Source organism: Jaculus jaculus, chromosome 4, assembly GCF_020740685.1.
Source record: "Jaculus jaculus isolate mJacJac1 chromosome 4, mJacJac1.mat.Y.cur, whole genome shotgun sequence".
Classification (NCBI taxonomy): domain Eukaryota; kingdom Metazoa; phylum Chordata; class Mammalia; order Rodentia; family Dipodidae; genus Jaculus; species Jaculus jaculus.
The window spans coordinates 100,457,493-100,479,602 of record NC_059105.1 but is presented as its reverse complement, the minus strand read 5'-3'; the positions used below and the strand labels follow the sequence as shown (position 1 = coordinate 100,479,602).

The window sequence follows — 22,110 nt, the reverse complement described above, 5'->3', positions numbered from 1 at the left end:
AAACAAATGCTTTTGTTGTAATAAATTATTTGTGTAAATCACACAAGTCACATGTATTCTTTTCAAAGCCTAGTATACTATATAATGCATCTAGAAGTCATAGTTTCCAGAAGTTAAAGTTTAAGAAGGAAAAACAAAGCACATTAAAAGGAATCCACGTGCAAGAAAATACTATATAAACTGTCCATCACTTAAAAGTGATATCTAACCTTTTGGCATTATGACATGATTTCATCACCTATAAATATGCTGGGTAGCATTTATATTTATCCTGGGATGCATGCAGCCATTTTGTCAAAGATTGGGAACATCTGATAGCAAGTTGTCAAATTTGCAAGAGACAGATATGGCTCCTTGTGAAATCCTTTGAAAATTAATCTTCCATTCTAATAATCACAATAGAAATGGACTTCTGGTCAAGATGGTGACTGCCTAGCTGCACTGCAGATACTGGGGAAAGAAAGGCAAGAAACTAAGGGTTATCAGGTTCTTCTTGCCAGTGGGAGGGCACAGACTGGGGAAAAACAGGGAAGCACACATCCCCCCTCGGGTGGGTAGTCTACCCCCACACATACAGCTGCCGCGCCCCACATGCCACGCCGCGCACCGTGTGGCTATGCTCCCATCACGCACCCACCAGCCCATTGCACACCTGCCAGCCCTCTGTGCTAACGTGGGAACCTCTGCCTTTGTGCTCTGATCATGTGCATTGGCCAGCCATGCTGTGCTCGGTTCACACGCCCTTGGGGGCCACCTCTGCCGTGATTAGGTGGCTGCCAGACCACCTGCTGCTGTGCTCCGATCGCTTGCCTGCCAGCCAGCCTATGCTGTGTCCTGATCCCACGCCAGCATCAGCTGCCTCTGTACTACAATTGCATGTGCAGCGGGCCCAGTCCCACAGCAAGGGCCACACAAGTCCACACTGAGTCACTAGTGCCAGCTCAGGTGCCATCCCGTACCTGTCCATTGCCACCCATCCCACACTCCTCTGAGGAGAGAGAGCACAGACTGTTTGCAGGTCTCAGTGTTCCCAGCCAGAGTTTGGGCAGCTTCAGGGCTTGCTATCTCAGTCCCCTTTCAAACTAGAATGCAGGCAGCTTTGGTGCATTACTGGGTGAGAATTCAGGCAACTTTGGTACCCCTGTCAGACAATAGATAGGCATATTTGGCAAGAGAGAGCAAAAACCCAGGATGCTTGCAACTGCCCTAGGCTTCCTTGGATTCTCATTGAGCTAGATCCCAGGCTGCTCCACCCACCTACCTGCCCATACACTGACATTGGTAGACCACAGCACAAAAGAAATAACATGAAAAATAAAATGCAAGAAAATCCAGATAGATCACCCAGTCCAACAAAGGATTACATCTAACCAAAACATAGAAGAGTGTTTAGGATCAGAACATCAAGTGGAAGCTATGAGCAATGCAACCCTAACCAACTTACTGCTAGAACTTGTAGGAAAGCTACAAAGGACAGATACTCCTGTGGATGCTACCATCACTAAGCTAGAGCAATATGATAAGACACTGGAAGGAATTCAAAGAGAGCTAAGAGAGTTGAGGGAGAGTGAAAAAAAAAAGAGGACCTTAAAAATCAGCTGGCCACACTAAATGAAAACATAAAAAAATGCAAGGATGAATTCCAAGAATCATCAAGAAAATCAGAAAATGAGGTGAAAAGGGAGCTGGACAGAGCGATGGAAATGAAACATAGGACAGTAATAGAAAATGCAAACTTAATTGAACAAGTCCAAAACTCGCTAGAGGCTCTCAAGAATAGAGTCAGCGAAGTGGAAGATAGAAACTCTGATATGGAAGACAGGATGGAAGAAACAGTTCGAGAGTACAAAAATTTCAGTAGTTCAAAAGTTCCTGTGAACAGAACATGAGGGAATTGTGGGATACACTTAAAGTCCTAATATCAGAATCATTGGAATACCAGATGGAGAAGAATTTCAGACCAAAGGCATGGAGAACTTATTTAACACAATAATTGAAGAAAACTTCCTCCATCTCTTAAAAGAAAGGCCCATCAAGATACAAGAAGCAAACAGAACTCCTAACCGACTAGACCAAAGGAGAAACTCCCCAAGACATATTATCATTAAGACTCTAAACATTGACACCAAAGAGAAAATCCTAAAAGCAGCTAGGGAGAAACAGCACACCACTTTCAAAAGAAACCCCATCAGAATTACTTCACACTTTTCAATGGAAACCCTGAAAACTAGAAGGGCCTGGAATGAAACTCTCCAAACTCTAAGAAACTATGGCTTTCAACCCAAACTAATCTACCCAGCAAATGTCTCCCTTATAATAGATGGTGAAAGGAAAACTTTCCATGGCAAAACTCAGCTTTACAATTATGTGAACACAAAACCAAACATACAGAAAGTATTCCAGGAAACTCTCCACAGAGAAGAAACAAATAACCAAACACAAATGCCTACAAGAAGCAGATCACAGCACCCAAACACAGAGTAGACAGAAAAAATTTCAAATTCCATGGAAATGCCAACACACCTCTACCACCACAACATGGCAGGGATCAAATCAAATCTCACAGTCATCACACTAAATATTAATGGCCTTAATTCACCCATCAAGAGACACAAGCTGGGGGACTTCCGGTTAAGATGGCGGCGTAGGTACCACGACAAAACAGCCTGGGGGGGGAAGACCAAAAAAAACTCAGCAAAATACACACTTTTACTAAAAAGTGAGGTGTATAGGAAGTTGAGGCGGCAGCGGAGAAGTAGAAGAGTTCCAGAGCATCCAGAGCCTGCACAGGCGGGAACAGTGGCCCGGGGCGGCTCAGCTACCCGCCGCAACCACGGAGCGGCAGAAAAACCGCCGGTCTCTCGGCTCGAGCCGCAGGACAAGCCAGGTGCGGGATTTTCCCCTCACACCGCGCTCTCCGCAACTCGGGAAACGTGAGGGGAGAGCGGCAGCGAGCAACGGAGGGAGGAGCAGACCGCGAAGTAAAAGCACACGTGGAGAAACGATACAACCAGAACAGCGCGGCTCCCTCCCCTCCCCTGCCGCCTGAACCCAGCTCCAGCGAACACAGCAGCGGCCCGGGACCCGGCCACGCCAACTTGGGCTGACGGCGGGACCCAAGCAGGAGCAGAATTTGGCAGCAACTTCAGCGGCTCCAGCACCGGTACCAGTGGCCCCAGCAGCAGCAGACCCAGGAGCGGCAGCGGTGACATATCCCGCAGCAGCGGCTTCGGGGACACGGCAACGGCAGCTTCAGCAGCGGTGGGGGCTCCGGGGGTGGCGCCTACAACAGCTGCAGAGGCGGCGGCAGCAGCTCAGTTTGCCCCGTAGGAAAAGCAAGTGCCCAGCTCCAGAAATCAGAACAGCAGCCCGACGACCCAGGCAGCAACTTGACTGAGACCACAATCACCCAAGGTAACTGGGATTGCACCAGGGAAGGGTCTCACTTGGTCACAAGCTGACTTGGATACCTCAACAGACCAGAAATCTAAACCTCTTTGTTGATAGAGGATCTGGTCATTATAATAACTACTCTTGCATACATACTCGGGGCTGTTTTTGATGGAATGGGTACAGTGTTTAGCTAAATTTTAGAATCTACCAGTATATTATTCCACTCAGCCTGCTTGAATACTCCTATAGCAGGGAAACTCAACCCCTAAGAACATCTTTGTAGATACTCTGAAAGTCTTAAGAGCCACACCTAATACCTTAAGGTCCTACCCTGAAAATATATTACACCAAATCAATTGATACAGCTAAGAATACACAGCTAGCTAGAAAATCCAAGCATTAACTTAATCCAAGATGCAAAAATATATACATTATAACACAAGAAACACTAAAAAGCAAGACGATATAAATCCACCTAAAAGTATTAATGCATCAGAAATGTCCTCCAGTGAGAAAGAGTTAGAGGAAATGCCTGAGAAAGAGTTCAAAAGAATAATTATAAATATGTTCAAAGAGGTCAAAGAACACATGAAAACAATCAAAGAAGAAATCAAAGAGGAAATCAAAGAGGAAATCAAAGGAATCAAAGAAGAGGCAGGACACCAATTTAATGAAATAAAGAAGGCAATACAAGACATAAATAGAGAAATAGAAATAATAAAGAAAAACCAGTCAGAATTACTAGCAATGAAGAACACAGTTAATGAAATAAAAAACTCTGTAGAAAATCTCACCAGTAGGATGGATGAGGGAGAAGACAGAATATCTAAGCTAGAAGATCAGGTGGCAGACCTAATGCAGTCCAACAAAGAGAAAGACAAACTTATACAAAAGTATGAGTGGGAATTTCAAGATATTCGGGACACTATGAAAAGATCCAATATAAGAATTCAGGGCATAGTAGAAGGAGAAGAATTCCACTCCAGAGGCATAGTAGGCATCTTCAACAAAATCATAGAGGAAAATTTTCCCCAAATTGGGAAAGAGGTGCCAATACAGATACAGGAAGCCTTTAGAACCCCAGCCAGACAAAACCCAGAAAGAAACTCTCCTCGCCACATTATACTCAAACTTCCAAACACACAAACCAAAGAAAAAATATTGAAAGAAGTTAGAGAGAAAAATCAAGTTACCTACAAAAGCAAGCCCATCAGGATTACAGCAGATTATTCAACACAAACTTTTAAAGCCAGAAGGGCCTGGAGTGATATATTCCAAGTTCTGAAAGATAACAACTGTCAACCAAGGTTACTTTATCCTGCAAAGTTATCCATCCAAATAGATGGAGAAATAAAGACATTCCATGACAAAAGCAGGTTAAAGGAATATCTGAAGACAAAACCAGCTCTACAGAAAATACTTGATAGAATCCTCCATGCTGAACAAAAGGAAAAGCACACATATAAGGAACCTAGAAAAAACCAGCCATACTCAAATACCAGTTAACAGAAGAGAGCACAGGTAGAACAAGTAACACACACACACACACACAAATGGCAAACATAAATACACACCTTTCAATAATATCTCTTAATTTCAACGGTCTCAATGCCCCAACGAAAAGACATAGATTTGCAGACTGGGTTAAAAAGCAGGATCCTACAATTTGTTGTCTTCAAGAAACTCACCTTTCTACAAAGGATAGACATTATCTTAGGGTGAAAGGTTGGAAGACGGTGTTTCAAGCAAATGGGCCTAGAAAACAAGCAGGGGTTGCTATCCTAATATCAGACAGGGTGGACTTTAGTCCGAAGTTAGTCAAAAAAGATAAGGAAGGTCACTTTATATTGATTAAGGGCACACTCCAACAGGAGGACATTACAATCCTAAACATATATGCACCTAACATGGGGGCTCCCAAATTCGTCAAACAAACACTATTAGAACTAAGGTCACAGATAACACCAAACACGGTGGTGGTGGGTGACTTTAACACCCCACTCTCATCAATTGACAGGTCATCCAGGGAAAGAATAAACAGAGAGGCATCTGGACTAAATGAGGTCATAGAAGATATGGACCTAACAGATATATACAGGACATTTCATCCAAAGGCTGCAGAATATACATTCTTTTCAGCAGCACATGGAACATTCTCTAAAATAGACCATATATTAGGACACAAAGCAAATCTTAACAAATTCAGGAAAATTGAAATAATTCCTTGCATTCTATCTGACCACAATGGAATTAAACTACAAATCAGTAGCAAGAAAGGCTACAGAGCATACACAAAATCATGGAAGCTAAACAATACACTACTAAATGATGAGTGGGTCAATGAAGAAATCAAAAAGGAAATCAAAAAATTTATAGAGTCAAATGATAATGAGAACACAACATACCAAAATCTCTGGGACACAATGAAGGCAGTTCTAAGAGGTAAATTTATAGCCTTAAGTGCCTATATTAAGAAATTAGAAAGGTCGCAAGTAAACGACCTAATGCTTCGCCTTAAAGCCTTGGAAAAAGAAGAACAAGGCAAACCAAAAAGTAGTAGACGGGAAGAAATAATAAAGATTAGGGCAGAAATTAATGAAATAGAAACAAAAAGAACAATCCAAAGAATTAATGAAACAAAGAGTTGGTTCTTTGAAAGGATAAACAAGATTGATAAACCCTTAGCAAAACTGACCAAAAGAAAGAGAGAAGAGACACAAATTAATAAAATCAGAGATGAACAAGGTAACATCACAACAGATTCCAGAGAAATTCAAAAAATTATAGGGACATACTATAAAAGCATATACTCCACAAAGTATGAAAATCTGAAAGAAATGGATGATTTCCTTGATCTATATGACCTACCTAAATTAAATCAAAATGAGATTAATCACTTAAATAGACCTATAACAAACATGGAGATCCGAGCAGTTATCAATAATCTCCCAACTAAAAAAAGCCCAGGCCCGGATGGATTCACTGCTGAATTTTACCAGACTTTTAAGGAAGAGCTAACACCATTGCTTCTTAAGCTTTTCCAGGAAATAGAAAAAGAAGGAATCCTACCAAACTCCTTCTATGAGGCCAGCATCACCCTGATACCAAAACCAGGCAAAGATAGAACAAAAAAAGAAAATTACAGACCAATCTCCCTCATGAACATAGATGCAAAAATTCTCAACAAAATATTGGCAAACAGAATACAAGAGTATATCAAAAAGATCATTCACCCTGACCAAGTAGGCTTTATCCCAGAGATGCAGGGATGGTTCAACATACGCAAATCTATAAATGTAATACATTACATAAATGGGTTGAAGGACAAAAACCACATGATCATCTCATTAGATGCAGAGAAAGCATTTGACAAAATCCAACATCCCTTCATGATAAAAGTCCTACAGAGACTGGGAATAGAAGGAACATATCTCAATATAATAAAGGCTATTTATGACAAGCCTACAGCCAACATATTACTAAATGGGGAAAAACTGGAAGCTTTTCCACTAAAATCAGGAACAAGACAAGGGTGTCCACTGTCTCCACTTCTATTTAATATAGTTTTGGAAGTCTTAGCCATAGCAATAAGGCAAGAGACACACATAAAAGGGATACAAATTGGAAAGGAAGAAATCAAGTTATCACTATTTGCAGATGACATGATTCTATACATAAAGGACCCTAAAGACTCTACTAGCAAGCTGTTAGAGCTAATCAAAACCTACAGCAATGTAGCAGGATACAAAATAAATACACAGAAATCAGTAGCCTTCGTATATGCTAACAACAAACACACAGAGGATGAAATCAGAGAATCACTCCCATTCACAATTGCATCAAAAAAAAATAAAATACCTTGGAATAAACCTAACTAAGGAAGTAAAGAATCTATACAATGAGAACTTTAAGACACTCAAGCGAGAAATTGCAGAAGACACTAGAAAGTGGAGAAACATCCCTTGTTCCTGGCTTGGAAGAATCAATATCGTGAAAATGGCAATCTTACCTAAAGCAATCTACACATTTAATGCAATCCCTATCAAAATTCCAAAGGCTTTCTTCATGGAAATAGAAAAAACAATCCAAAAATTCATTTGGAATCATAAAAAACCTCGAATATCTAAAATAATACTGAGCAACAAAAAAGAGGCTGGTGGTATCACCATACCTGATTTTAACCTATACTACAGAGCCATAGTAACAAAAACAGCATGGTACTGGCACAAAAACAGACATGTAGATCAGTGGAACAGAATAGAGGACCCAGATGTAAGCCCAAGTAGCTATAGCCACCTGATATTCGATAAAAATGCCAAAAATACTCAATGGAGAAGAGACAGCCTCTTCAGCAAATGGTGTTTTGAAAACTGGATAAATATCTGCAGAAGGATGAAAATAGATTCTTCTCTCTCGCCATGCACAAGAATTAAGTCCAAATGGATTAAAGACCTTAACATCAGACCGGAAACTTTGAAACTGCTAGAGGAAAAAGTAGGGGAAACCCTCCAACATATTGGTCTTGGCAAAGACTTTCTAAATACAACCCCAATTGCTCAGGCAATAAAACCACAGATTAACCACTGGGACCTAATGAAATTACAAAGATTTTGCACCGCAAAGAACACAGTGAAAAAAGCAAAGAGGCAACCTACAGAATGGGAAAAAATCTTTGCCATCTATATATCTGATACAGGATTAATACCTAGGATATACAAAGAACTCAAAAAGTTAACTAATAAGGAATCAAACAGGCCAATCAAAAAATGGGCTAAGGAGCTAAATAGAGAGTTCTCAAAGGAAGAAATACGAATGGCATATAAGCACCTAAAAAAATGTTCTACGTCACTAGTCATCAGGGAAATGCAGATTAAAACTACATTGAGATTCCATCTCACTCCTGTCAGATTGGCCACCATCATGAAAACAAATGATCATAAATGTTGGCGGGGATGTGGAAAAAAAGGAACCCTTCTGCACTGCTGGTGGGAATGCAATCTGGTCCAGCCATTGTGGAAAACAGTGTGGAGGTTCCTAAAGCAGCTAGAGATTGATCTACCATATGACCCAGCTATAGCACTCCTAGGCATATATCCAAAGGACTCATCTCATTTCCTTAGAAGTACATGCTCAACCATGTTTATTGCTGCTCAATTTATAATAGCTGGGAAATGGAACCAGCCTAGATGTCCCTCAACAGATGAGTGGATAATGAAGATGTGGTACATTTATACAATGGAGTTCTACTCAGCGGTAAAGAAAAATGAAGTTATGAAATTTGCAGAAAAATGGATGGACCTGGAAAGTATTATACTAAGTCAGGTAACCCAGGCCCAGAAAGCCAAGCGCCACATGTTCTCCCTCATATGGGGATCCTAGCTACAGATGACTGGGCTTCTGTGTGAGAATGAAAATACTTAGTAGCAGAGGCCAGTAAGTTGAAAAGGAGACATAAAGGGTGGAGAAAGGAAGGGAAGAGGATACTTAATAGGTTGATATTGTATATATGTAATTACAATGATTGTAATGGGGAGGTAATATGATTGAGAATGGAATTTCAAACGGGAAAGTGTGGGGGTGGGGAGGGAGGGAATTACCATGGGATATATTTTATAATCATGGAAAATGTTAATAAAAATTTAAAAAAAAAAAAAAAAAAAAAAAAGAGACACAAGCTAACAGGGTGGATCAAAAAATTAGACCCCTCAATCTGCTGCCTTCAAGAAACCCAACTTACCACTAAAGACAGAAACCTCCTCAGGGTGAAAGGGTGGAAAACAATATTCCAAGCAAATGGGAATAAGAAACAAGCAGGTGTAGCTATATAAATATCAGATAAACTTGACTTCAAACCAAAAACAATAATAAAAGACAAAGAAGGCTACTTCCTACATATAAAGGGAACAATCCATCAAGAGGATATTACAATCATAAATCTGTATGCACCAAACACAGGGGCACCACAGTTCATAAAACAAAACCTACTTGACAATAAAATAGAAATAACCACCAACACCATCATAACTGGGGACTTTAATGCACCATTATCAGTAATAGACAGATCATCCAAACAGAAGGTCAACAGAGAAGTAAGAGAGCACAACAAAACCATAGAGCACTTAGATGTAACAGACATGTACAGAATTTTCCATCCCAAATCCACAGACTACATATTCTTCTCAGCAGCCCATGGAACATTCTCTAAAATAGACCATATATTGGGTACAAAGACTGCTTCCACATATTTAGGACAATAGACATAATTCCCTGCATGATATCATATCATAATGCTATATTCCTAGAAATCATCAACAAAAAAACCAACAAGAACCCCAAAGGCAACTGGAAACTGAACAGCACACTCTTAAGCAATAAATGGATAGTGGATGAAATAAAAAAATGACATTGCAAAATTCATGAAATTGAATGACAACAAGAACACATTATACCAGAACTTATGGGACACAATGAGGGCAGTCCTCAGGGGAAAATTCATAGCACTCAATGCCTTCATAAAAAGACAGAAAGATCCCAAATCAATAGCCTAACCATCCACCTAAAGGCATTGGAAAAACAAGAAAAATCCAACCCAAAGAGCTCCAGAAGGAAAGAAATAATTAAAATCAGAGCAGAAATTAATGAGTTGGAAACCAAGGAAACAATTAAGGCAATTGACAAAACAAAGAGCTGGATCTTTGAAAAAATAAACAAGATTGACAAACCTCTGGCCAATTTGATCAAGCAAAAAAAGGAGAGACTCCATATTAACAAAATTCAAAATGAAAAAGGAGAGATCACAACAGACATCAGTGAAATTGGCAGAATCATCAGGACTTATTTCAAAAAGCTCTACTTCACAAAACTGGAAAATGTGGAGGAGATGGATAAATTCCTGGATGCATATCATCTACCAAAGCTAAACTCAAAGCAGATTAATCACCTCAATGAACCCATCACACTCATGGAGATTGAAAAGTAATAAAAAACCTTCCAAAAAAGAAGAGTCGAGGACCAGATGGATTTCCAGCCAAATTTTACCAAACCTTCATGGAAGAACTCAAACCAATCTTTCTAAAACTGTGCCACACAATTGAAGAACAGGGAAAGCTACCCAACTCCTTCTATGAAACTAGTATCACCCTAATCCCAAAACCAGGCAGAGATGCCACAAGAAAAGAAAACTACCGGCCTATTTCCCTAATGAACATAGATGCAAAGATCCTGAAAAAAATACTCGCAATCGGAATCCAACAACACATCAAAAGCATTATCCACCTTGACCAAGTGGGATTTATCCCAGGAACACAAGGGTGGTTCAACATACGAAAATCTGTCAATGTAATACACCACATAAACAAGCTTAAACATAAAAACCACATGATCATTTCAATAGATAAAGAAAAGGCCTTTGACATGATACAACATCACTTCATGATCAAAACATTGGAGAGAATCGGCATGGCCGGTTCACATCTTACCATAATAAAGGCAATATACAAAGCTCCAAAGGCCCAAATAATACTTAATGGAGAGAGACTGGAGGAATTCCCATTAAGATCAGGAACAAGACAGGGATGTCCTCTCTCACCTCTGATTTTCAATATAGTTCTGGAAGTCCTAGCTCAAGCAATAAGACAGGAGAAGGAAATAAAAGGGATACAATTTGAAAAGGAAGAAGTTAAGTTAGCTCTATTCGCTGATGACATGATTGTATATGTAAGAGACCCAAGAGACTCCATACCAAAACTCCTGAAGGTGATTAACTCTATAGCAAAGTAGCAGGATACAAAATCAATGCACAAAAATCAGTAGCATTTCTGTATGCAAATGACAAAGATGCAGAAAAAGAAATAATAGCAAAAAAAAAAAGAAAAAAGAAAACCTTGGAATAACATTAACCAAGGTTGTAAAAGATCTATACAACAAAAATATAAAAACCCTCAAAAAAGAAATTGAGGAGGACTTGATAAGATGGAAAGACCTACCTGCTCCTGTATAGGCAGAATTAACATTGTGAAGATGACAATCCTAACAATGGCAATTCCAATTAAAATCACTACAGTGTTCTTCACAAAGATAGAAAAAATGATCTCAAATTTCATATGGAAAGGAAGAAGGCCTCACATATCCAAACATATCCTCAGCAAAAGAAATACCTCTGGTGGCATCACCATACCTGATCTAAAGCTATACTACAAAGCCATAGTAATAAAAACAGCATGGTACTGGCATAAAAACAGGAGTATAGACCAATGGAATACACTTGAGGACCCGGATTTTGGGTCAAGCAACTATAGCTACTTGATATTCGACAAAGGCCCAAAAATATAGGCTGGAAAAAAGATAGCATCTTCAACAAATGGTGCTGGACAAACTGGATAACCACATGCAGGAAACTGAAACTTGATCCACACATTTCACCATGCACTACAGTCAAATCCAAATGGATCAAAGACCTCAACATAAGACCAGAAACTCGAATACTACTGGAAGAAAATTTGGGAAGTACTTTCCATGATATAGGAATGGAAAAAGACTTCCTGAACAAAACCCCAGTGGCTCAAGTTCTTAAACAGTCACTCAGCCAATGGGATCATATGAAGCTGAAGAGTTTCTTTATAGAAAAGCATATAATAAGCAAAGCCAATAGAACACGCACAGAATGGGAGAAAATATTTGCAGGTTATCCAACTGATAGAGGCCTTATCTCTAAAATCTACAAAGAACTCAAAAGTCTAAACAATAAGAAGACATCTACCCCACTCAGAAAATGGGGTGCAGAGTTTAACAGGCAATTCACAGAAGAAGATATCCAAATGGCAAAAACACACTTAAGAAAATGTTCATCATCCCTAATCACCAGAGAACTGCAAATTAAAACAACTATGAGATTCCACCTTATCCCAATAAGGATAGCCAACATCAAAAAATCTAATGAAAATAAATGCTGGTGAGGATGTGGAGAAGTAGGGATACTTATTCACTGTTGGTGGGAATGCAGGATGGTACAACCACTTCGAAAGCAATATGGAGACTCCTGAAAAAGCTGTCTATAGAAATACCAACAGACCCAGTTATACCCTTACTGGGCATCTACCCTAAAACATTCAAACCACAGGCCAGAGAGATTTGCTCAACCATGTTTGTAGCAGCTCAATTCTTAATAGCTAAAAGCTGGAATCAACCCATATGTCCATCATTAGAAGAATGGATAACATCTCACTCATCTATAACACCTAACCTGAATCTACCCAAGTTACCTTACATACCCAGCAAGCACCTCATGGACTAGACAATAGGACGTACGGGGAAGGCGGGGAGGGCATCGAAGGGTGGAAAGCAGTAATCTGGACCCAAACGGCAATGGTACCATAAAATTCTCCTTCCTAAAAGACAGACCAAATGGCTGAACCTTCACTAGACCCTTACAGGAAACATCTGAACCACAAGACACTGGAGAGGGTAGAATCAAGACTAACCTAAATCTTCTACATCTTCCCTCCCTCCCTCTCCCCCTCTCCACTTTATCTCTCTCCTCTCTACCTCTTGTATATTAGTTGTCTTTTTCCTCAATTTCTTAGTGGACACTGACCTGTAACCCCCACTACCAGCTTGGGGCTACCATCCACAAGGAGCTTGTGATCAGAGAAACCTACGAGGTTTCCAAAAACAATGACAGACTTCTGTCAGAGTACTTGATGACCCACCAAAGGCCAGTGGTAAGAACCTATTGCTGAAGACTCCATACGCAGCTGACACATAAAATGGAATGGCATGGCTGAAAGCCAGGAGAGAGTCAGTCCCCAGACAGTCAACATGTCTAGTGCCAGAAGGTGCTACATGGGCAACTGGGGGAAATGACCAATATCTGTCCAAGCAACTCATTGTCTAACCTTATTAGCAACAAATAACCTGATTTGATGTCCACACAAGTGGAAGAGTGGCACACAGCCATGGTGGGGAACCAACTGCTCTTGATTTGGCTAGGATCCCCTCAGTGGTACTACACTCATAGCTGGAGCTGGGAAACAAGTCAGAACCATACCACACATAAGCCCACTCTCCAATACCAAGCTACCATCAATCATGGGCTACAAGAGGGCCTAAACCTATCAAACTCTCTATCAAAAAAGTAATTATTATCTCAATTTTCTAGGTGCTAACTTACTCTCCATTGGAGAATCTGCTTCTCTTTTTCAGAAAGATGCAGATCCTAAGGAGAGAGCTGCCCCCAACATACCTCAAAATGGGCCTGAATGAAACTAAGGACAATTGGTGAAACAAGCAAGGGTGATGTTTTCCTGTGAACTGGATACCAGCACAAAGGGGAAGGAGACCAACACAGAGAAAAATCAACTCCTACCAAATCAGAGAGCCAGAGCCTCAGAGGCCCCCAACACCTCAGCCCTGAAGGAGACCAAAAATGAACCCAACATGGCTCAGGGAAATTTTGCAGATGAGGGGGCGGAAAGAATGTCAGAGTCACATGTTGGGTCATGATATGCAGAGACATTTATCGTACCAATAACTGTGGGCTAACTATACAATGCAGGACCCATTTACATCAACAAGGAGGGTTCAGTGGGAGGGGGTAGATCATGGATGAGCCTAAACAATAGTACCAAACTTCCTGTATTTGCTGAAAAGAAAACTAATAAATTAAATTTAAAAAGAAAATTTAAAAAATAAATAAAATGTCAAAAAAATAATCACAATATATATGATTCTTTTGAACCAAGTACATCAAATAGAGCACGTTATGGTATGCTCATGTGCATATCAGATCATTAAAGAGCTCTGTTTTTAAGCCTTTTAGATATTTACTCTTTAGTACTCAATAAATATTTATGTAAAAAATGAAAAAAATATTTTAGAAGAAACTTTCTATTAAATGACCATAATTATATGATTGTTTCAAAAACTAATACTATACTGTAATTACTTTCTTTTTTTTTTTCTTTTTTTTTTTTTTGCACGGTAGGGTCTCACTCTAGTTCAGGCTAATCTCAAATTCAGGATGTATTCTCAGAGTGTCCTCAAGCTCATGAGGATCCTCCTACCTCTGTCTTCTGAGTGCTGGGATTAAAGGCATGTGCCACCATACCTGACTGTAATTACTTTCAATATGAGTATTATTTCATTATAACTGATTAAATTTGTGCACAACAATGTGTACCAATGTTAGGGTAAGCTTCGTCACAGATATCCTGAGAGCCACAGTCATGATCTCCTCGGTTGTGCCCAGAAAGCTCTATTTACTGTGGTGGCATTTCATATCTAAAGGAAACAATTTTGGTGTAAAAATTAATATTATCCTTTTTATGTCTCATTTGTGGATACCTGATTGTTCCTAAAAGGCCTAAGTAATGGTAAATAAAGCATCCACATTTTATACATAGAAATTTTATAACTACAGGAAGCAAAATCCACAGAAGACATCAAGCTATTAGACATTACTGAGATGAGAAACCCAAGAAAAGAAAGTAAGGAGTGAAATTAAAAATACTAGTGGATTATTTTATTGTCCTCATATAATTTTACTCATAGGCAAATATTTTTATATAATAATTTACTCTATTATAAGTGTATATCAGCTTAGAATGGGCTTTCATAGATTTGTGTAATTACTAACCTTTTTTGCTACAATTGAGTTGTATTTCATCACTGAAGTCTCCGCAGTCATTGTCACCATCACAGGCCCAATGGCCTGGGATGCACCTGCCACTGGAACATCTGAACTGGCTATCAAAGCAAGAGTGAGCACAGCCCACCTCATCACTCCCATCTCCGCAGTCGTCATCTGGAAAGAGACAACAGCAGCTAGCAAAACACCCAGGAAAATGTTTTTTTAACGTGTATAACTTCCATTCTGTATAAAGTCACTTCTGTTGTAGGAGCAAGTATGATGAATTCATGACCAACATTTCCCATGGACAGGGAAGAGACTACCGTCATCTTTAGATGGGTATTACTTCACTTCTGCTTTAGTAAAAGATTTAAAAAAATATGTAGTCTGGATTTTCAAGCCAAATTCCCACTTTACTCTGAGATATCTAACCCTTGACTAACTGTGCTTCTGCTTCATGAATGAAGAGGAAAACGGTAGCAGTAAGAATTTCATGAAATGTTATAAACTGATACAATTTATTGTGGAAATTATTATTTAAACCCATAATTTCTGTGCTCAAGGCTCGGACATGAGGACTTACCATACATCCCTTCCACACTATGTACTCTCCTAATTCAAACATAGAAAGGGGTATACACTAGGATCATAAACAGTTCATAAACCTTATTAAAAGTAATTGCATATGACTGTGGAGAGGGACATGGAAAAGCAATGGGTAAAATTGATAAAAATGACATTGATTCATATACAATTCATTTACCTGCAATTAAAATATCTCAATGATACAAATGAGTATAAGAAAAATACAGAGCTGAAGACATGGCTTAGTGGTTAAGGCACTTGCCTATAAAGCCGGGAGATCCAGATTCGATTCCCCAGTACCTATATAAGCCAGATGAATAAGGGAATGCATGCATATGAAGTTGGTTTGCAGTGGCATGCCCATTCTCTATATCTATCTATGTATCTATCTATCTATCTACCTATCTATCTCTATCATCTATCTATCTATCTATCTATCTATCTATCTATCTATCTATCTATCTATCATCTATCTATCTATCTATCTATCTATCTATCTATCTATCTATCTATCCATCTATCTATCTACCTATCTATCTATTTGCCTCTTTCTCTCTCTAATAAATATATAAAATATTTTAAAAGAAAAAGACATCATTTTTTTTCATTTTTGCATAAGAACAAAGATGGCAGAGTTGAAAGAATATACATAATTGCATAACAATTCATAAACTGCTGCATTTTGAGATGACATAAATGCTTTGGGGACCCTGAATTGTCTAGATCATTTTCTTATTTCTTTTATCCATGTTTGTAGACTTAGACTCTGTCCAACATAATGTCTGGAAAGAAATATCTATCAGAGCCTCATGGGACAAATGTTGTGGTCCATTATCCTTAATGCTGATTCCTCATGATGTGCCAGCTGCCCTCTCAGCACTTGTCTTACTCACTTTGCTTGGCTTTGCTACCTTATCTTACAAATTCCCTTTGAAGGAAGTGAAACAGCCTGGCAGCAGCCCCCCCAACACCCCGCAATCAAATCAGAGATTCACAATGAAAGCGTGGTACTTGCCAGTGTCACAGCGCCACTGGCTGCTGATGCACCTTCCACTTTTGCACACAAATTGCATCAGAGGCTCACACGTTGGGAATTCTGTAAAAGATATGAAGAAAGCCAATGGGAAACATATTATTGACTGGGCCTGATACAACTTGTGTCTCATTTGTTAATGTGATCAGAACCCCTCTCTGTTTAAAAAGGCTCAGAGGTAATAGTAGGTAAACAAATACAAAAACTATGACTGCTTAAGGATATAGGATACTTTTAATATATTTGAAATGAGAATTTTCCAGTGAGCTAATCCTGTGAGAACCACTTGATAAAGACTCGTTTGTATTTATTATGTCTATAGAAACATGAGTAAATGTGAACCCTGTGAGTTGCATACTCTGTCTCTCCCTGAGTAGCCCAGATGATGCCCTAAGGGTATACTGCTGTGAGTCATCCTGTTCCTGTATCCATAGAACATGGCTTTTCTTATTACAAAGAGCCAAACAACACAGTCAGGTATATGGCTGGCCTCTCAGACATGTCATACTATAAGGTGAGAGGAGAAGCATCCACTAGATAAGATGATGTTCATACAGTGGCCTTCTGTTGCTCACCACAGGCTGCATTGCTCTTTTTTTTTGGGGGGGGGGCGGGGTTATTTTCAAGGTAGGGTCTTACTCTAGCTCAAACTGACCTGGAATTCACCACTATGTACTCTCAGAGTGGCCTTGAATACATGGTGATTCTCCTACCACCGCCTCCTAACTGTGTGCCAACACTCAGGGCTTGACAGGCCGCATTCTTATACTGACTATACAAACAGGAGGTAGATAAACCTACCCCATCTACAACCAAGATGAGGTCACTGTGCCTGGTACATATTGCAAATGGGGATACATGGGAAAACACTATATATATGTGTGTGTGTGTATCATATGGCCACCATAACATTGAAACTGAATTCTAAGTCTATAAAAAGCACAATAAATAAATAGGAATTATTAAATTGAAATCTTACCTAATTTGCCTAATTAAATCAAATAACCATGTTTACTATCCTTTACATAATTATAACAATAAAAGAACAATAACTAGCATAGAAATAATTTTAACTCATCATTAACACAACTTAAAGCCCTGGTAAATCCAGAAACCAGCACTCACATAATAAGATCTGATACTCAAGGTAATTTTTATGTGCAAATATATGTGTAGGGTGAATGCACGTGTGTGGTTATACATGTGGGTGCATGTGTCTCTTGATCATCTAGCACTCACAAATTTGCCTCTGCTCCTTAGGCAGTGATCATTCTGTCTCCTCTCCCTATTGCTGTGATGACAGGTGCATATCACAATGGCCAGTATTTTACATAAGTTCTGAGGATCTGAACTCATGTCCTCAAGCTTGTAAAGCAAGCACTTTATCCTGTGTCCTATCTTCCCATCTCCAAAGACAAAATTTTAAAGGTAATAATAATCCAATAGTATAATTGCTGAGCAGTTTTATCAATAATTAGAATTTATATTATTACACAGGACAAAATTATATTGTTCCTCTTCCATATATAGTGATAATTTTCATCATTAGACATTTTAGTTCTTAAGAAAATATGTGTGGAAACAAATACTCATACACTAAAGATAATTTAATAGACATTCAGAATTAAATAAAGAACAAGAAATTCTATTAGTTCATTGACATAAAGAAAGAGAATTGATAATATTTACAGATATAGACAAAAATCTGAGGGTTAATTTTGGATTGTTTTCTCTTTCAGACAACAATTTAGAATCTTATATTTGGGGGAAGAGGACATAAAAACGGTCAAGTTATGTCCTATGGTGTCTTTTATTAATATCTAAGATTTCTAAATGATGAATGGGCTAGGCACTGGCTGACCAGATAAATTCAAAAGTATGCATTTATTATCTGTCTGTACCTATCTATTAACTATGTACAATACTGTTTTGATTTTGGAATTTTGAACATTATTTTATTTGTAGAAAAAATATCTAAAGTTATATTGTATTTCTCATTCACAATAAATATAACCAAGCTGCTATTTTATTCTATCTATATTTTAATATATCTTAAGTATAAAGTATATATAATATATATATATTTAAGTAAATATATATATATTTAAATATATACTTAAGATATATTTTAGTATATCTTAAGTATAAAGTATAAGTATAAAGTATAAACATTTTTAACGATTACATTATGAAAATCAATACTTCCTATGTTTATCAGACATGTTTCTATATATTTCCATTACTAAGTAATTCACAGATATTTGTCCACACAAACTATACTTTATGATTTTATAATTCTGGACATTTCTGTCATTTAGTTTTTTACTTTATCTTTAAAATATATAACATTATCAAATTTATTTATTTATTTTGTTTTATGAGGAAGGGACTCACTCTATCCCAGGCTGACCTGGAATTCATTATGTAGTCTCAGGGTGGCCTTAAACTCACAATGATCCTCCTACCTCTGCCTACCAAGTGCTAGGATGAAAGGCATGTACTTTATTTATTTTTATAAGGCAGATTATACTGAGGTTTGTATAATAATTTATCATATTTTTAGGCTACTACTCATATTTTCTTTGTAAAACTAGGAACTTCAAATAATACCCCAGGTTGACCATTTTCTTGTCATTGTAACCAATGAAGTACTCTTGGCAGAATAGCTATCACCCAGAAATTAAATGACAATAAGTGCTGGTGGGGTGCATGTTCAGGGAAAGAGGAATACTTCCCCATTGTGGAAATAAGTATAAAAACAGTTAAAAATAGACTTCCCATATGACCTAGCTATACCACTGTTTGGCACATACCATAAACACTCTACTCATTGCTAGATATACTTGCTCATCCATTTTTATTGCTGCTCTATTTATAACAGCTAGGAAATGAATAGGTAATTTATATTTATACAATGGAGTTTTATATGAATAACCTGCAAATAAAATAAAACTATGAAATTTGCAGAGAAATCAATGGTATGATATTTGTGGGAAAATGGATGGATCTGGAAAAGATTGTCTTAAATGAGGCAACACAAGCTTAGAAAATCAAGTATCACATGTGCTCTCTCATATGTGCATTCTAGGTTCAAATGTTTAGATGTGTATGTGAGTTGGAGTAATTCAGTAGTAGAAGTCTGGAAGCTAGAAAGGAACAAAGTATATTATGTAGAAAGAAACAAGGATGGAGGGAGGAGAGAGGAGAGTTTAAGGGATGGGTGTAGTAGAAATGCAAGTAAAAGGGAGAATATAGTCTAAGAGGGGTGAGGGGATGGGATGGAATAGAGGAGGGACTGGGAGTTGGATAATCAAATTTAAGATGCTATGAATAAGCCACATGCGAGCACTAGTATGTGTACATGTGTATATACATGTACATACACATATACAGAGAGAGACAGAGTTCATACAGATATATATTATCTAAGTGGACACTGTTGTGTCCAGGAAACACTGATTGCTAGTAGAATTTCATGGGCCAGATTGTGATACCTTTTAGTAAGCTGTGGTCAGGAATGTCCCTGAGGTCCAAAAATAGCACAGGATATGTCCATGGCTCTTGGTTATCCATCATAACTAGATAGTAAGACTCTATTGGTGAATATGTTACATACTGGAACTAGAGGTCACTAAGAAATTAAGATTGAGCTGAGCTGGAAGCCTCTTCACTGCAGAATACCTGCTATGATGCTGGAAAGGGGTATGCTGATGGGACAGAATCATCATTGGACTTAACCAGCAGTGGACCCTGTGAGTTTTATTGCCAGTCAGCCAGGCCAAATGAAGCATCTGAAGTAATGGTGGCATGTCAGCTATGAGAAAACCAATTGATCTCTGATTGGAGTTGAATTTTGTTCCACTGGAGTGAATTCCTGCCTGCTGCTAAAGATCTAATTAAAAGACTATGGCTGGGGAGGTCATAAGACTAAGGGGAAAATCATTACTGTTGACCAGATAAATGGGTATATTATGCCCAACAAACTTCCCTCTAAATACTTGTGGTTATGCCCACATATTAAAGCTGATGTTACTTTGGGATAGAGAAAATGTTATTTTCAGATGGCAGTGACATTAAACTCAAAACTCACCATAGTGCTGAAAAGAAATGGTACATGACTACTTAGCACTGAATGAGGATTATCTATCATACTCTCCAGGGGTCAGGGACCATTGTGTAAGGAGTGGTAGAAAGAGTGTGAGACCAAAGAAGGGACTGGGTGTTTAAAATATTGTTTTCTAGACACAAAGTGCCTTTGATAATTATGGCCTCACATTACTAGTACTGCCCACACAAGACCTGATTAATAGGAAGAAAAATAATAACATCAAAATAGGAGACAGACTAGTTGGACAAAAGATGACACTCAGTGGAGGTGAGATTCAGGAGGGGGGAAAGCAAGAGTAGTAGGAAAGTAGTATAATAATGGTTTATTGTCTATATTTATAGAACTTGGAAATAAAACGTTTTAAAGTGATGGAGGGATTGCTTAGTGGTTAAGGCATTTTCCTGCAAAGCCAAAGACCCAGGTTCAATTCCCCAGGACCCACATTAGCCAGATGCACAAGGGGGCTCACGTGTCTGGACTTCATTTGCAATGGTTGGAGACCCTGGAATACTCATTATCTCCCCCCCCCCTCTCTCTCTCTCCATCTTTCTGTCAAGTAAATAAATAAAATATTTTTTAATGTTTTAAAAAGTTTAAACCTTAAGTACACAGTGAATTAGCTTCTCTTCCTAGCAGAAGCAATAGCAGGCTAGACTATGGAAAAAAAAAATGATTTCTCTAGAAAAGTCATAATCATCACATTTTACACACTAATTTAAATAATTCAGACAATCTCTTTTTAAAAATTTAGGTATATCTTAACTTAAGGCTCTCAAAGAAGTATCAAAATGCTCATGAGCTATATGACTAACTATAACAGACCTCAGGGAATCATTTCAGGGGCAAAATAATCCCTATATTATACATGTCCTCAAAATTCAGAATTACCAAAAAAAACAAAAAAAATAATGTAATAAAATAATGTAATAAAAATAATGGAAAAAATAATAAATAATGAGTATGAAGTACGAAATACAAAGCACTAGGACATGGAAATAGCATGAATTTGAGGAATCAAGGTTATTAAAATGATTATATTACCAAAATAGTATTTAAGTTAAGTACAATTTTCATAAAAATCCCAATGTGATTCTTCACAGAAATAGAAAAATAACTATTAAATTATTTAAAGTGCAACAAGAGCTCAGAGAACTAAAGAACAGTAACAAAAGGGAATATTGCTGGAATTGTTGTCACACCCGCAATTTCAAGTCAAATGACAAGAGCCACAGAACAAAATCATCACGGTACTGGTATTAGAACAGATATATAGATCAATAGAGCTTAACAGAAAAGCTTGGCACAAACCCACGTATCTATATCTACTCCCCCTTTTGTTTTATAAAGATACCAAATAAATGTAGT

The 22,110-nt window shown here is 38.2% G+C and overlaps 1 protein-coding gene and 1 pseudogene across 2 annotated transcripts in view; one reads left to right on the top strand and one right to left on the bottom strand.

The window, feature by feature from the left end:
* The window catches only part of Lrp1b (LDL receptor related protein 1B), a 2,087,209-nt gene that overhangs the window by 784,873 nt on the left and 1,280,226 nt on the right, over nucleotides 1-22,110 (bottom strand). For both annotated transcript variants that reach the window (XM_045147485.1, XM_045147484.1), the window contains 2 exons: nucleotides 16,620-16,700; nucleotides 15,026-15,193 (listed from right to left, as the gene is read on the bottom strand). In XM_045147485.1, the coding sequence (XP_045003420.1) occupies nucleotides 15,026-15,193; nucleotides 16,620-16,700 (249 nt within the window). The remainder of the gene's footprint in view (nucleotides 1-15,025; nucleotides 15,194-16,619; nucleotides 16,701-22,110) is intronic.
* Nucleotides 17,373-17,499, top strand: LOC123460524 (annotated as a pseudogene).